Source organism: Homalodisca vitripennis, chromosome 1 (assembly GCF_021130785.1).
Source record: "Homalodisca vitripennis isolate AUS2020 chromosome 1, UT_GWSS_2.1, whole genome shotgun sequence".
Classification (NCBI taxonomy): domain Eukaryota; kingdom Metazoa; phylum Arthropoda; class Insecta; order Hemiptera; family Cicadellidae; genus Homalodisca; species Homalodisca vitripennis.
In genome coordinates, this window is record NC_060207.1 from 111,270,729 (window position 1) to 111,288,901 (window position 18,173).

The 18,173-nt window shown below is 35.6% G+C and overlaps 1 protein-coding gene across 1 annotated transcript in view; it reads right to left on the minus strand.

The window, feature by feature from the left end:
• Positions 1 to 18,173, minus strand: part of LOC124375223 (dynein axonemal heavy chain 5-like) — a 153,501-nt gene that overhangs the window by 44,072 nt on the left and 91,256 nt on the right. Inside the window, 8 exon segments of the mRNA XM_046833360.1 lie at positions 3,648 to 3,796; positions 4,806 to 4,936; positions 8,204 to 8,396; positions 12,590 to 12,712; positions 12,800 to 12,963; positions 14,085 to 14,290; positions 15,741 to 15,981; positions 16,708 to 16,985. Coding sequence (XP_046689316.1) covers positions 3,648 to 3,796; positions 4,806 to 4,936; positions 8,204 to 8,396; positions 12,590 to 12,712; positions 12,800 to 12,963; positions 14,085 to 14,290; positions 15,741 to 15,981; positions 16,708 to 16,985 — 1,485 coding nt within the window.

Here is an 18,173-nt window from a genome sequence, read left to right on the forward strand (position 1 = left end):
GGAGACGTCATCTTGGTAGTTTAATATCAAAATTTTGCTTGATTCTAAGGATTTCTTCATCACTTGCTCCAACTAAAAAAGAAGGCTTCAGACATTGGAAACTACTAGTAATGTGAGTATAGCCTCAAAACGCTCTGTTCAGCTGTGTTGTGATTATGTCAAGGCTACGGTTGAACACCTCAACCCGGAAACATTTCTTCATTGTCTTTAATTAGGGTCATCAACTTGCACTTCATCAAACATTCTAGTCTTCTTTTTTGTTCTTGAGTCAATGAAATGTGGTACAATTTTCCATTGCAAAACAAAGCTTAGTTGCATCTGCTTTAACTGTTTGCCACTCATTCCTAAGTTTGTTAATTTTTGTTTTGAGATTTAAGAGCATTTTTGTTGCGTGTTCCAAGTCTTCCTCAGGACTTTTTTTTAGAAGCACAAGTTTTTTAGAAATTATGTCCATAGTTTCAAGCAACACACTTTCAATAACTATCAATATTCTCTGTAGGAAACTGCTCAAAATATTTCAAAAGTGATTTAGCTTGGTTTACTTCTTCTTGGTTCTTTACCTTCTAAAGTTAGGAAAGTCAGTACTTTCATTATGTCAAAATAACCACATCGAAGAACGTCGATGGCTTGATTTCTTGAAGTCTACCTTGTTGGACACACTTTCTTTAAGGTTTTTTGTAACATAGCCGACTTAGTCAACAGTGCCCATCTTGATATAGTTTTAAAAAAAATACATAAAGACTTTGAACATTATCAAAAAAAAGGTTCTGATTTCAGGAATGTTTGATACTGAATCGTTGATTACCAAGTTAAGGGCATGAGCACAACAGTGAATATACTTAGCTGCAGGATATTTTGTTTTATTCTTGCTTTAAAGGCCTGAATATATACCACTCATATTAGCGGCTCCATCGTAGCCTTGCCTCTCGAACTTTAGATATATCTGAATACTTTTCTATGATATTGAAAACATTTGATAAGTATTCTAATTTCTGGCTTTCACTTCCAAAAAGACCCCGAACGCTTCTTCTATGACTAGTTGTACTGGCCTGTCGCCTTCGTCAGTTTTTATCTTTATATAACGAAAACACTGTACTCAGCTGGTCGGTTTTCGCTATATCTTGAGTTGTATCAAAGATTAATAGACACATAGGGGCTTTTTTCATTTCTTCCTTGATTTCTTTTTTTATCTCTTTGGAAATCAGGTTGATCAGCTCATTTTGAATCTGAGGACTAAGGTTAGTTAACACTACGTTTTGTAACTTAATTAAATCTGCAAGGACCTGGTCATATCTTGCTAGCATATGTATTATCTTAAGGAAATTTCCTTTCGATTTAGTTGCATCTTCATCGTCATCACACAATCTGTGCTCTCTCAGTGGTAAGTCGTTTGTAGCTAACGTTAATAATGACGTCCACCACTCGCCTTAAAACTTGTCTCCAGTAATCAGTGGCTTTTTTAATCTCCTCCAGATTTTCACTATCAACTGTTAGGCCTAACTGCCAGCGATAGTATATTTCACACGCAATTGCATGACTTTGCGAATCTTCTTCATGGTCTTTTATGTTTCGACCTAAATGTGCCCAATCAGACGTACCTTTCGAAAATCCACATCAGTATAGGCCATATTGAAAAGCCAGCATGGCTGACAATAGCAAACATTGAGGATGTTTGAATAGCATAACCCAATTACATTTTATTCTCAATTGGTTTTGTTTATTCTTTTGAAAATACCATTTCTCGGCAAATCCCCTATTTTTATTTCTCCCTTCTGATTCTTTTGGAAATGGCCCTTTAGGCTGATGAGGGCCTAATTTTATTATTTGCCGTTTTTGTTCGGCTGTAAGAGTGTTTTCAAAATTACCCTTATCAGAAGAAACTTATAACAGCTGTTAAATTTTCTTTAAGGTTCAACTCGCAATCGGTACCTTCAGCTTTAACTAGGCCTACCTTAGAAAAAGGTTCCTGAAGAAGGACGTGGTCTTCTGCATCTTCAGGTAAGCCTACAGCTAAATCTGCAATCCACTACGCAAAGGTAAATTGAAGTAAGTCAATCACACGGTGGGTCTGTACGGACGCCTTTTGTCTCAGCCAAGGTCAATGACAGACTGACTGACACAAAGACACTGCGCGGCCGTGATGCGCGTGGAAGGGGCTGCTTCCCGCCATTTTATCGTCCGCAGCGCCCGCCGCCCCCTGTCGCTCCCGCCCTGGAGCAGTCACTCCACTCGCTCCTCTGTCGCTACGCCACTGTGGCCAGTAAACAGTACACTGGTGTTTGTAGTGGGTCACCATAGTATTGAAGTTTATAGAATCTTAACTGCAATACAAGGTGTGTTCAAAAAGTATTGCGAATTTTGTGTATTTTCAAAAATTATTTATTTATTCGTGAATATCTATTTTGTCCCCTTCAAAGTAATCCCCCTGGGATATTATACACTTGTGCCAACGTTTTTTCCCATCTTCGAAGCACTTCAAAAAATCATTTTTTTGTATCTTGTTCAGCTCCTCCTTCGATGCCGTCTCTATCTTGCGAATACGGTGGCTGCGGTCGTCGTACAAGCAGCGATGTGTAAGAAGTCGCGTACAAGCAGCGATGTGTAAGAAGTCGTGTACAAGCAGCGATGTGGGGAAGTCGCGTACAAGCAGCGATGTGTAAGAAGTCGCATACAAGTGCGATGTGTAAGAAGTCGCGTACAAGCAGCGATGTGTAAGCAGGGGTGTTATCGTGGTGCAAAAGCCAATTTTTGTTTTTCCACAAATCGGGCGTTTCTGGCGGATTGCTTCGCGCAAATTGCGCATAACTTGCAGGTAATATTCCTTATTTCTACCTTGTGGCAAGAACTCATGATGCACCACGTCCCTGCAATCAAAGAAAACTGTAAGCAAAACTTTCGCATTCGACCGAACTTGGCGTGCTTTTTTCGGTCTTGGTTCATGCGGCAGCTTCCATTGAGATGATTGAGCTTTGGTTCCACGTCATAACCATAAACCCAAGATTCGTCACCAGTTATGACCCTCTGGAGCAAATTCGGGTCGTCGCGGACAGATTCCAACATCTCATTAGCAATGTTGATGCGATGCTGTTTTTGATCAAAATTGAGTAATTTTGGTACGAATTTTGCGGCGACCCGTCTTATGCCCAAATTATCGATTAAAATCGAATGGCACGAGCCAATCGATATGCCTAGGTCCTCGGCAATTTCTCTAACGGTGATTCGACGATTGGCCAATACCATTTTCTTCACTTCATCAATTTTTTCGTCTGTTGTTGAAGTGCTCGGGCGTCCGGCACGCTCTTCATTGTTCACATCTTCTCGGCCTTCTGAAAACATTTTGTACCACCGATAAATGTTGCTTTTGTCCAAAGTAGCTTCTCCGTATGCCACAGTCAACATTCGGAATGCATCCGCGCACTTAATTTCGTTTTTCACACAAAATTTGATACAGGTTCTTTGTTCCATTTTTTGAATAGGTAAAAATCGAAGACGAACCAAACATGATCAAAATTAAATGTGACACACATTATGAGAAGTAATACACAGGGCACCCACGCTCATGTTATTCATAATTTATTTCATATAAAAGATGTAGACTGTTAAAAAAAAATACTACTTGTATGGAAGAAATTGAATGCTTTGTTTACCTGAAGACAAAATATTGTTAAGGTACTCAAGGAAGCCTTCCTCTTTGATGTCCAGATCTGTGAAGATAAAAGTAGTGCCTTTGCCCTGGACACCACAAGTACGATACAGCAGCTTCAGGTCCTCCAGGAAGTTGGCAACATTGTAAGATCTGCAGTTGGATGAAATACCACTCAATCAATATTTCATCACAAGTTTTTAGAATTTCCTTGTACATCTTTTGGTAACATTACTTGAGAATTTTTTAATTGATAGAGAGAACTGTAGTTCTTCTACAAAAGGCAATGTTGGTAACTTTAAAATAATAAAGAACAATTGCTAAAAATGATTTCAAGCTAGAATTTACAGAATTATTTTTAATTATAAATCATATCTGTAACCTTATACTGTGTATAAAAAGGTAGCTAACAGTATTATGTCAAGATTTATGATAACTATTGTACATTCCCTGATATTGTTTTATCTCTAAAGGTAATATTCTTCCAAATAGTCCTAAAGCTGTAATAATTCTAGTATTAAAATGAAACAGTTTCTTATAGGAATCATACTGATAAATAATAAGTAAACACAGAAACAATATCTCCATGAAATCTTAATGGACATGGGCCCTAAACGGGAAGTATAAGGGGGTTCACTGTTAGTTCAATGAAGCATTAATTATAGGCCTTTAAAATATTACTTCTTATACATTCAAGAACATCAGGAGGATCTGTTATGGACATGGAAACCAAAACACACTTTCTTGGTAAAACATAACAAAAACAGACGTTTATTGCAATTTTTCAACTTTTTAAAATTAGTCATTTTTAGTTAATATGGAATTAAAAAAAAATAATAATCTAAACTCGTCATAACTAAATAACCTGTAGTTGTGTGGTCATAATCAATTTCATAGTAGTCCACCAGAGGCACCAATTTTGACTGTCGGGAGATGTCAAATATAAATTAAGTTAATTATAAAATATTGATACCATGTAAGGTATTAAAAAGAAAATAAATCATATTCCGTAATTTTTTTTCTATACACATACTTAGCTCACTAATAATTAATGATTTTTATTAGAACTATTGCACGCATTATCGATGACAATATCCAATCAAGTTGTGTCATTGTTGGAAATTGCACCATATACAATATTTTATCAAGAACCAAGAGCAACCTGGTGAGAGCGATCTGGAAGGTCTTGTAACCGGCAATGAAGGACGCCAACTTGGTGAGACTCTGCTTACCCGAGCCACCCACACCCACCAGCATCACATTGCCCCGTGGGTGTCTGATCACCCTGGAGATCTGAGAACACACAATCATCTTTCACTTTTCACAGCTCACACTATGTCTCTTGTGTTTCATTATAATTCCAGCTACCACTAACTGACATTGCTAATAAGTCTTTTGCCCAAGGAAAATTTCCAGAACTACTAAAAGTAGCAAAAGTCTACCCAAAATTTAAGAAAGGTGATGTAACTGATGCAAACAACTACAGGCCCATCTCCCTTATCAGCACATTTTCTAGGGTGATAGAGAAACTTGTCCTAGCCAGATTATTACAACATTTGTATCAACATAACCTGTTAAACAACAAACAGCATGGTTTTATGGCAGGAAAGTCAACATCTACAGCTATAGTTGACTTAGTCGAAACTATTATTGACCACTTAGAATCTGACAACATTCCTATGGCAATACTCCTTGACTACTCTAAAGCCTTCGACTGTCTGGACCATAATCAACTTCTGGGAAAGCTTAAGAACCTGGGTATTGAGGGGAAAGCAGCTGACTGGTTTGAGAGCTACCTTCTCAACAGAAAACAAATAGTAGAGATTAAACACATGGATAAAGGAACAATTCAGTCTGTGAAATCAAAAACCCAGACTACAACAAGAGGTGTGCCACAAGGTTCTGTACTGGGACCAGTCTTGTTCATTTTATTCACGAATGACTTCTCTTCATGTGTACAAAGCCATTGTACACCACTTATGTATGCTGATGACACGGTGTTACTGCTAGGTAATAAAAATCCAAATATTATAGCAACCACTGCCACCACAGCTTTAAACACAGCAATTAACTATTGTAAACAGAACAGCTTAGTTGTAAACCAATCAAAGACAAAACAATTAATTTTTGGAAACAAAAAACAAACAGTGACAAGACTGCCAGACCTGGAAACTACTGACAGCACCACCTACCTTGGCATCACACTCGATGAACATCTAAATTGGACACCTCATGTGGATAACCTCTGTAGGAAATTAAGCACAGGAATCTACGTAATAAGAAGAATTAAGACCATTAGTGATCTCAACACTGCCAAAATAGCCTACTACTCTCTTTTTGAGACGCATCTTCGATATGGGCTATTGGTCTGGGGAAACTCATCCAAGACAAATGTGCAACGTGTACTTATTCAACAAAAGAGAGCTATAAGGGCACTTTGTGATCTATCACCCAGAGAATCATGTAGGGAAAAGTTCAAGGAGCTCAAAATCCTAACTATAGTGAATTTGTACATACTTGAGACCATAACATATGCTAGAACAAAGACTCTGAATCCACTCAAGACTGGATCACAACTGCACACATACAACACCCGACATGCAACAAACTACTGCCTCCCTGTACACCGCCTGACCAAATATGAAGAGAAGCCAAGCTACATGGGATCCAAGCTTTGGAACCATCTTCCAGCAGCAGTGAAGGGGACAGATGACCAGCACCTGAGACAACGGCTTGGCAACTGGCTAAAAAAACATCCATTTTATTCTCTTGATGAGTTTTTTGTTCTTGATTCAAATCATGTTTAATCACTTGACAATGTACATTTTTATGAATTTATTCCACATGTTATATTTGACGCAAAACTGTTCTTGAAGAATATGTTAATAAAGAATATTGTCTATTGTCTATTGTCTATTCATTATTATTATCTTTTAGCTCCAGGATTGTTATACATATGTCTTATAGTAGGTTACTTTCCTTCCGTCAATCCAGAATGTGGTTTTATGTCTCATGGTGACATAATTTGTTTTGAAGGATCCAGTAAAAACACAATAAAAAGACACACAAGAAAAACACCAGTGTTGTTTTCGTGTGAATCTTTGTATTATGTTTTTTTAACATTAATTAATTAATTTATATTTTAACAACACTGACAAAGCTATACATTTCTTCAAATGAATAAAAATTTATTCTGATGATGAAGGAATGAAATCGTTCAAAACATATGTTGCCATAAAACATAAAAGCAATTTCTGGATTGCTGGTGAAAGGCAAGTACCCCACTGTAAGTTTTGGGTTTTGATACAAGAGCTCACTTCTGACAGGAGAAGTAAAAAAATATGGAAAAAGGGAAAATTGACTCATATTGGGAAGAGGGTTGTCACAGTCATTTGGACAACATAACAAAGGAGTCCAGGAGTATCATATCATTAACCCTTAAATAATTTCCCAGAGAAAAGAAAGTTCAGTTGCTTAGCTTGGCTTCACAAAGAAGGATGAGACTACCTTAGTGTTAAGTTAAAAACACTTAATAGCCTTAAGAAGGTATAAGAGAAAACATGGTAATATTAAGAGAGGAAAGGTTGTTGGTTCACAATATATATCTTACTCAATATAAATGACACCAGTCTGTGTGTATAAAAATACATTTCAAAGTGAGTTGGATATTCAGACTTCAAATCTGAACTCTTACTTCCCATTCTTTTGAAAAAATATTGAAAAAAACTTCAAACCCAACTTCATAAATTTCTATTTGAAACAGTAGACAATGATTAAATTGCACCCTGCTGTTAGAAGAAAAACATAAATTGATGGTGCCCTATAAAAGCAGAACGCACACAAACAAATCTAGGAATGCAACTCAGCTGAAGGCTGACCTGAGATTAACATGTTGATGAGGTTTGTTGTAAAGATATAGAGATATTTTGTCTTGTTTATTATGGTAAAATGTTTTTCTCCTAAGGTTCTGAAAATTACCTCTCTTGTACTAATTCTTTTGTACCACATTTAACCTATGAGATAATAGCTGCACAAAACAAAGATTTGAAAGCACCATCACACTTAAAAGGAAGCAATCAGAACCATTTCAATCACAAATTGTTCGAAATCATGTAGAGATGTCTTCTGAAGACTACAATAAATTACTGACATTACAAAGCTCTTATGTTCTCAGGGTTACCATGTGCTGCAGATTTAAATGTGATTTAATCCTAAAAAGGGATGTCCGTGATATAATACTATATGCATAGTTAACTTTGAGTTTAACAACAATGCACAGCTGTCTTTCAATTTGTCTTATCTTGATTTGGTATCACATTAATCAACGGCTTTTCTAAGCATATACACAAATGCAAGATTAACATAATTTTAAAGCTTGTTTGAAACATACCTTAGTGCCAAAATGAATGTTATTATACTTGTATATAGATGTTCATGGAGCAATAAATATTCATTTACCAAGTACGCTGTTTGGAAAGTTTAGTATAACTTTTCATTACAACTGATTTCCACCATTATTTATTGACTTCAATCAATCTTATAACAAAACTTATGAAATACCTTGACAAGATGCAGCATGGCATCAGGAAAGAAGACTAGGTCCATGCCAGCTCCTCGTACCATCTCATTGAACTGGGCCAGAAACATGTCAAGTCGCTCTCTGAGTTCGTTAAAATTCGATACTGGCTCGTACACCTTGGGCAGTTCCATATCTGCATCCTCCCCTTCCTCTCCTGTTGGTTCTGGTGCATCCCTGGTGCCAACATACTTTCTTACTCGTAGTTGAACTGGACCAAGAATATACTAAGCTATTTTCTGAGCTTTTAAAGTTGGACACTGGCTGATACACCTTAGGAAGTTTCTATATCTGAAAGCTCAATTAGGGGCCAATTTGGGGCCATTTTGCTTTTTTTTAAATAGTATTTAATGATTTAAGGTATCTAAGAGTACACTGTAATTAACATTGGTTAATCGTAAAATCAGAAGTGTTTCATTTAAAGTGCAATATGTATCAATAAAGTAAAGGAGCCCCACAACAAAAAAGTATTTAAGTATGCCAGATGAATTATAAAATGTTAATAAAGAAAGTTTTCATAAACAAAACTGCTACTATAACAACAAATAGTCTAGTGTGGCATACCTTGTGTTGCTAGTTTATATATTATCATATCCTACACACAAAAATAGTTAAGTTAGTTGTTATTAATATTTTAACATGTTTTATTTTTTAAGCTTCATTTGTGTTTACGTGGGGTGCAAAATGAGTGCCAAATTGAGGGAGCCCTGCACTAGAATTGGCCAGCCCTGTCAAGTACTATTAAAATTTTTCTTTCAGGAGAATTTTAGCATAAAATATATGAGAATGAAATTATAAAAACTTTTCAAAGGCAAATATTTTATTATTTATAGTCTTCAATATAAAATAAATGAATTTATAAATTCATCTGACTTTGAATACATTAACTTAATTATTTAAATTTAAATTTATAAACATTTTACAGATGTTGTATGGAATTTTGAAGCTGTGAGTGGCAAAGACTAACAGCCTAAATTTTGCATTTTTACTTCAGTTAAATGCTACCTACAACTTGGACCCATTATTTGGACATTTAAATAGTATCTTGAGAGAAATTTAATTAAATCCTAAGAAAATTGACATGAACTTGAAATAATGTTATAAACAATTTTTATTGACCTTTATAAAATGGCACACACAACATTGGGTTAGTGACTTGTCAACAATTATATAGAAATTTGTATAACATTTTTAAAAATCACAATCTACAACACTTTTCTAAAGAATGATCAACTTCACTATAGCAAAAAAGTCAACCACTGTTTACTCACATAACTGCAATCAACTGACAGAAGTGAATAAAATATTCAGCAAAATAAAATATTTAAAGACATGTGTTTCTTATTTTGTCTATAATGTTCTCTAATGGTTATTTAGTCAAAGCAAATTAAGTGATGACTCTTGAGTCATCACTCAAGCCTGCTCTTGAGCAGGCTATTATTTAGGCACTTACTATTCTATGCTCATCCACAGGGCAGTGAGATTTGGGGGAGTGGCAAAATTTTAATTTTATTTTTCATACTCATGACAAAATATTAACGAAGTATAAAATAGTTACTATACATACGTTGTTTTATATGAGCATGCATGCCATTATAAGGTAGTCTGAATGATGAGGGCAGTGTACCATAACACAGTTAGGTTTGTGTACATCAGCAGATATTGCTCTAATTTAGAGGGAATTCGCCGCATTGCCTAACACACTACTACTCTCGGATCAAAAATGAACATAACCACCCAAGTTTGAACATAACCACAACCTAAGTAGTAGTAGAGTTACAATTTCAGGAGTTACATTTAAATAATAGCTTGTTTATTTCTGTGTTTAGACATATAAAGGAAATAATTTACAAACAATAACTTCTACTTTTTATTTTGATAACAACAAAGTTATTAATTTTGGTGCTTTTCAACCAAACTACAATTTTGAAAATTTGTTAACTTGGAAACTGTGATCCTATAAGATAATTTTTTTTTATAAAATATGTAATGTTTTTGAGTATATATTTTTTATCATACCAATAAAAGTAGTGATCAAATTATCATCTTAACTTTTATTCTTGACCTGGTGGTTAAAAAATTTGGCATTGATCATATTATAAAGTTCCTATAGTTATTATCTTGGGCCTATAATTTTGTACACCACTATTCAAAACTTCAATTTGAACACCAGTTTTAATTGAACAGATTTTCTTCATTTACACTGAAATGGCCAAACTGAAAAAACTGCAAGACTACAAGAAGAAGCTGCAATAATTATTGTTTTAATATGTTTGACCTTTTATAACAAGAGCTTTGGACCTACAGTGACAGGTTTAAAAATTAATTGCTCGCTATTAAGCCGTTTTCAAATACTTACATTATTTACAATATTTAAATCTGGTCTGTTTGTGTGGCAGAGCTTTGCTTTAAATCAGACGTAAGAAAGACTTTTAAGTTTTGATGAAGAAATTGACAATTTTGACCACAGGGTAAGCTAGAAGAAAACCACTACTTATATAAGTTAAAGACAATATTTTAACTGAAAGAGAGACTTTTAAAATTCAACAAGATTTTTTCTCAGTAATTATTGTTATTTTTGTCTATAATTATAAGGAAATAAAGGTATTAGTTTTAAAATGCTGATTATTATCTCTATGTTTAATTATGTAAATTTTTTAACAGTGGATTATTGAAGAAATGTTGTTATAATTTATAGAAAATGTGTTAAATCATAACTTTTTCCCTTATAAATAAGGCGTAAATTGATGTGTGTGTTTTTTTTTTTTTGTTCTCTTAGGACAAGAAGCTTATAAATTGCACTTAGTCCTGTTAAGGACCTTTGCGCTGCTTCCGGAGTGATAGGATATTCAGGATGGGTAAGGTTAGGGAGTAGGGGCCGCCTCCTATTGAGATCCATGAGGAAGAATTAGGGCACTAAATCTCAAAGTCATCCCGGAAGAAGGGAGGCCAGCTGTGAACCAGCCTCTCCAGTCAAAGTAGGCAGGGGGTGGCACACCCTTGTTGAGGTTAACAAGAGCCTCTGAGGTAAGGGAACAAACCCCACCAACTCCAACAGCCATCCTCCACAGTAGGCTAGACCTATCGAATTGCCCATGAATCCCAGAATCTCAACATTTGCGGTTAGTGATGTGCCGCTACTGGACATCCATAAGGTTGCCCAGATTGAAGTGGCACATCGGTTTTTGCTGTGCCCAGTGGTGGGTTCAACTGGTAGGTATAAACCAGCCAGAAGTGATCCCTGCTGGGTGGTGATGTATGTGTTACTGTACAGGGCTGGCAGGTGGAGGATGGAAAAGGGGGGTAGGAATGATGGGGAATGGCTGATAGCACAGGTGCACATGATTATTAAATATGAGCATGCTCCAGGTAGAATAACTAGATGGGTTGATGACACACGTTATATGAATGTCAAACCACATTATATGGATATCATATGTCGATGCGTCTGTATAACATCACACCATGCTAAAGGATTAAGTTACAAAGCTAAACCACAGTAAATGCTATGCAACTAGAAATGTTTTATAAATTTCTTTAATACTGAGCAATTTTTACTCTTCTATTTGAATAACATAATAACAAAATGTAGCTTTAAACTCTTAAAACAATTTATTTCTGAGGGTTTTCACAATTATTTCATATTCAATACTCCCACCATGATTCATAATTTATGAGTATTACATTGCTCTTCGGATCAATTTGTTACTTTCTTGTTGTTCAGTGTAATTTTATGTAATGTATTATCTCATATTTTCTTTATGTGCAGAATTAAATAATGATACTTTTACATTATATCTATTTAATACTGTTTGCCTAGGTTTCAAGCTCGTATCTGCTTCCATTATTTCTAATAAACTCAGGATAATGTTCACACAGCAATAGCCAATCAAATTGTTTGGCCCTTACCACATTCACTGCTGAAAAAATATTGAAACTAATCAGATTTGCTAAACATTTTTTTGCTTAAAAACTTATCTCTGAGCGGAGACGTTAGCAGTGAATGTGTTAAGTATATTTATGTTATGAGGTTGTGCATTTTACAACACAGTGTTTAAACTCTGTGACAGACGTTAGTTTTATTGATCTATATCAACAAATTGTAATGATTTTGCCATTCCATGCATTTTAATGCTAACGTTATTAAAAATGTTAAATTGATTACCTTTTACCTTTCTTAAAAGGGACAGAGGGAATTAAACAGCAGAACACTGTACCTATTTAATTGGCTAGTATTTTGTTTCTTTTGTTTTTATCTAACTGATTTAAAATAAGAAATTTGTTTCTGGGACCTCTAGCACTGAATACATAGAGGCTAAATGATATGGGAACAGTTGCACACCCCTCATGTTGAGAGGCTTGCTACTGACCTCATGAAGTCCACAAAGGCTGGGCAAGGCTCTGCCATAGTCCTGTAGTTAGGCCCCAACTTGTCCTCCACCATCTGCAGCAGAGTGGTATCAAACCAGTCCTTGTCCTGCACCGACACCAGTCTGTCCAACACGACAAACAGTAATGTACCTCAACTCAGAATCACTAGACGTTTTGTAACCAATTATCGACAAGCTGTTCAGTCTTACCTGTCAGAGAAGACCCTTGAACATTCGTGTTTCCAAAGGACCATGAGCACACTCTCTGAGTCTATGACGGTACAGAGAGTGCCCACCATGCCTTGCCAGATGCGAGACATGTCACGAAGACTGAACACATAGTGGAACTTGGCTGGGGTCGGCAGCAATTTTGCCTACAACACAACATATCCTAATGGTTACAAAAAGCATGTGTACAATTTCCACAACATGCGTGCTATTTTACTGCAATATTTATTTATTTACAAGTGTTCTACCGGTTTTATTGTATCAAAACATGCTTAATACAATATAATTAATAAGGTATGATAAAAGATGAATATGAAGTATAATAACAGATGAATAATCCAGCTACATACAAAAATGCAAGGAAAGACATAAATTACACTGTTGGTAAAAAGATAGACCTTATTTAAAGGTAATAACAGTTATAGTGAACTCATCTGACCTTATTTATAGTGAACATTAGCCTTGAACAAAAACAAAATTTGTTAACAAACAAACCTATGTTTTTACTTTATTTTGCATGAATTTGGAAACTAATTTGAAAAAGTTACAGTCTAAATTCATATAATATTTAACTACAGATTTTTTCTATGCAATTGCATTTTGTTTAAAAATATATATCTGAGATAGGAGAAAAATGCATCCTTATGATAAGTATTCTTAATTAAAATGCACTTAAAAAAATATCAAATGAGTTCTAAAACCTGTTCGGTAATTTCAAAACATAACAATCAATTCACTGTAAATACAGTAAACTCATAACCAACAAATCAGTCAGCTGGTTATTGGGTGTTGGTTGTGATAATAAGCAAGTATTACCAAATGTCATTCACAACATACAATTTCTGCCAATTACACAATTTCTTTTTTTTATCACATTACTATAGAATGAGTCCATTACTTAATTAAGACATTTAATAATGTAAAACTTTTACAGACAATTGGAGCAATTGAATATAAATCAATGTTTTATATACCCTAAAACCAAAACTAACAATGTACTTATTGTTAATTGGACTTTTTAACCTAAAATACAAACTTATGATATACTGTCAGTTTGTTCTGAAAAGTATAACAGGCATTAATTTTGATGTATTTAAAAAAAGGCTATTTAATTCATGAAACAATTTCTTAACTAAGATCTTCTAGAGCTCTCTAGTGAAAACAATGTCTGGTGTGTAAAGGAAAACAATATTTTAATATTTTAACTGTTTCTGTTTATTAATTTACTATGGTTTACGAACTTTTACAAATTCCTGACAACACTTACCCTGGTTGTCTGCCACAGCTCCCTCGTGAGAGGGATGAGCTTCTTGACCAGATTACGCACTTCAAGGGTGAACCCTCTTTTGGTGTTGTAGTGGCCTTCCCCCACTACTCTGAATATCTTGTCGATGTTTGCGTCACTCGGAAGTGTACAGTTAAAGACACAGAACTGTCGCTTCAGTCTAGATGGGATATCATTACGTCCTCCACCTTTCACCACAGAATATAACATTTTAAAAGCATTCATGCACATTTGTTAACCTTATGTTACTTTTTTAAACCACAGAAAAGATATGTATCCATGATCATGCTGGAGTTTTGAACAGTTGTTTTAAATTTTGAAGTAGTTTTCTGTGTTTTACTACCATTAATTAAACTTGATATTAGGATTACACTGATCTTTTTATTAGTCATACTATATTTTCTTTAAAATTGCATTAAACAATTTTTAATTTTTTATAAATTTTTTAACAAATGTGGTTCTGTCAGAAAGTTAAACACATTCAATGTGACTCACTAAATGTGTACTCGACCGAGTCATGCTGGCCTCAATGGATGAGCTCAGCCTGACTTTGACGATGGAGAAGATTGAGATTGTACTTCTCAACAGATGGAGAATTCACACCATCGGCCAGGTCTGGATAAACCAGGATATCATCGAGACAAAGGGAACTGTGAAGTACCTCAGCGTCACGCTTGATACCAACTTAACGTTCCAGATCTCTGGGGTGGCAAACAACCCGGTTGTTACCACCTTTTAGAGCTGACTGATGATGAATATCAGCAGACATGTGGCGAGTAAACAGCGGCTGCTCATGTCAGTTATGCATTCCGAGCTTCTGTACTGTTGTGATACATGGACGGACACTATACATCAAGAGTGTTACAGGACAAAATAGTTGGAATCACGAGTGCTTACAAAACTGTCTCAGAACTGGCCATCCTCATGGTAGCTGGGGCTATCACAATCGACCTGCTCACTTTCGAAAGGAAACGGGTATACAAGGGGAATGGTGTTTTAACACACACTGAGATTTGAGAACACGCCATGTGTGTGATCACTGGCAGGAACGATGGCTGCTAGAGAGCAGAGGATTTTAAATGTCCACGCTGGTTAGAGATCTCAGAGAATGGCTGGAGCGACAACACAGTGACATAAATTTATACCTTTTCGGTTAATCACCAGCCATGGCAACATTTGAGCGTATCAGTTTAAGAGTTTAAGTTATGTAAATTTGAAACTTCAGAGTGTCCCTGTGGTGATGCAGATAACAATAACTCCAACCACTTGTTCTTCTTCTGTAGACGGTAGGAAACAAAAGAGGGGGAATTCGTGGGACTAAAGGCCAAATCTCACCAGACACCATTGTTTAGAAAATGGTCTCTGACAGATATACGTGGAATACTGTCTCTGCCTACGTAGAGGGGTTGCTCAAAACCAAGAATTTATAAGAAAGGTAGTACAGCTCTGGTGTTGCCCAACCGATGGCCTGATACTATGTTGCTCTCTTATGGCTTAAATAAACATCCTCTTAAAGTAGTGCGGTAAAGCATTAGCATTTTACTCATTTTTACAATAAAATACGAATCACTAAAGGTGAAAGATTAAACAAAATTCTGACTATGATAGATTTTGTACAAAACTTAAAAGTATATTCACCTGGCTGCCCCATAGCTGCCACAAACTGTACGTCCACTATGGTGGTGAACTCCCCAGGCTTTTCCAGACTATAGAATCCATGCATGCCCATTGTCTGGCGCACAATCTCGTTAGTCACCTGGTCACCCCAAACGTTGATCTCTGGCAGGTTAATGTCGTCTATGAACACTGTCATCTTACGGCCCCCAGGAGGCCCAAATGTGCTGCCCAGTCGCTTCTCTACGTAGCTTTCTATTGTTTTCTGCCACAGAAAACAAGACTATCATACAAAATTGTAAAAAGGTTTGAGCACAGAAAAGAACGGTGAAGATTGTCTCATAACATAACTGCCAAGCTCTACTAATCCAAACTAACTTTAACTGCAACTAAACTTGTATGTAAAGTGAGTGAGTAACCCTCTGGCCGTGAGGTCACTGCATTAAATTTCAACTGAACCGCTCAGACTGTTCACTTCCTAAACTTTTAAAAGTTGATAATGAATTCATTTTTCTGCATTATAATACTCTTTAAATGTTTATGCACTCGTATGCTTATTGTGCTGATTTCTGTATCAAGACATTTTGTTTTCAAGGAAGATTCACCTCTGGCTGGTTTATATCTGCCAGTAGAACCTACTAAAGCCAAAAACTAATGTCACTTACATCTGGGCAACACAGTAGATGTCTATATACATAACCCCATATATTGAGATATTGAAATAAAGTAATAACTTTACATATAGATCTAGTTTTTTGCAAATTGTATTTCACTCATTTCTATTTAAATAAAGGTTAAATAGGAAAACAAAGTAACTCAAAACAATAAAAAAGCACAATTTGCATATTGTTATAAAAAGGACACATTATGGGTGATTAATATGTAGAGAACTACATTCATACACTACTCATAATAACTTAATAAGTTACTAGTTGTATACAACTTTACTTAACTAGTAGTATGACAGCATGAAACTTCCTGCTTTGTGTACCTGGAATTGGTAAGGGCTAGTAGCAGAGGAGAAGTTGAATGATCGGCTGAGATGTCTCTCTGGACAGGCTTTCTTCATGTATGCCTTCATCATGACAGTCTTGGCACTGCCTTGCTCACCAATGAGCAGCACAGCTTTCTCCTGTTTGGCTATGGTGTGAATGAGGTAGTCTATCCTCACATTGTCTACGATAGGCACCAGAATACTGCTATAGTCTGGGGTCGTTGTCTCCGGGTACACGTAGTTAGTCACCATTGTTGTCCACAGCTCCCATTTGCCTAACATAACAATCCATAACAATGTTTATTATTTGTTGTTGATGCTACATTTTCTTAATAATATTGAACTAGTAAAGGATGAAAGGTAAAATTTAAGCCTTATCGATAAGAAAATAAATTCTTAACAAGTCGTAAGTTGTGTAATGCTGTAATTCATAATGAAATAGAATATAACTGTCATAAACAACGAAACAACAGTGTAGTTTTATTACAATCTTTTAAATTATAATATATCAATAATATGATAACAAATAATCCCCAGTTTCACAACGTTAAAACATTTAACTCAATACTCTTTTGTTGACACAATTAAACTTTAGGTAGCTCAGGACACATACAAATCACATATTTACAAGTAAATACACATTATTAACTTAGATATAATCTAACATTATCGATTCCATACATGTTGTAATAATACAAAACTACACAAAGAATGTATGACCAACCGGTTGCACTCAGTCTCATCAAAGACCACCTGAAGATCATAGAAAGCCTTTTCAATAAAGTGGGCTCTTAAATAGGGTTTGAACTTATTCGTGTTGGTAATCATTTTTATATGTTGCGGAATTGAATTGTACAATGTATGTCTAATGTAATACATGGAGTTTGTAAATAAAGTTGTCTGAATTTGTCCCCAAGATATTTTTTTTATTTAGTGTGGAGGTTATCATGAACAAAAATATAAAAACTTTCTTTATTTTCCACTCAATTTTTGTTACTGAATATAGTCGGTATAGTCAATAATCTTTACTACAACTTCTTTGAGAAATGTACATGCGTCAAAATTCCTATACAAATTGGTCAAGTTGTGTGGTTTCTCTTCTCCTCCAGTCCAGGAATTCATCCACGGAGTAGAATGGTTGATGAGCCATCTGGTCAGGGTTGTTTTCAGCTTCTTTTCTCGGAGCGACTTCATGTCGTGTGGTAGAAGGTTGAAAAGTTTTTGGCCCATGTATTATGTGCCCCACGTGATGCTGCTTAGATTTTTAATTGGTTGTAGCATATGATCCGGTTCAGTTAAAGTGTGGTGCCCCACGTTGGTTACAGGATGTGTCGTGGGCCGGTTACTATACCGTGGGTCGAAGTTGCACCGTAGGTCAAATGTATTAGGGTTGGTTTCGTGGTTCGTGATCTAAATTATTGTCATTCAATATAGGTGGGAATAAATGTTGTGGTTTACTTTAA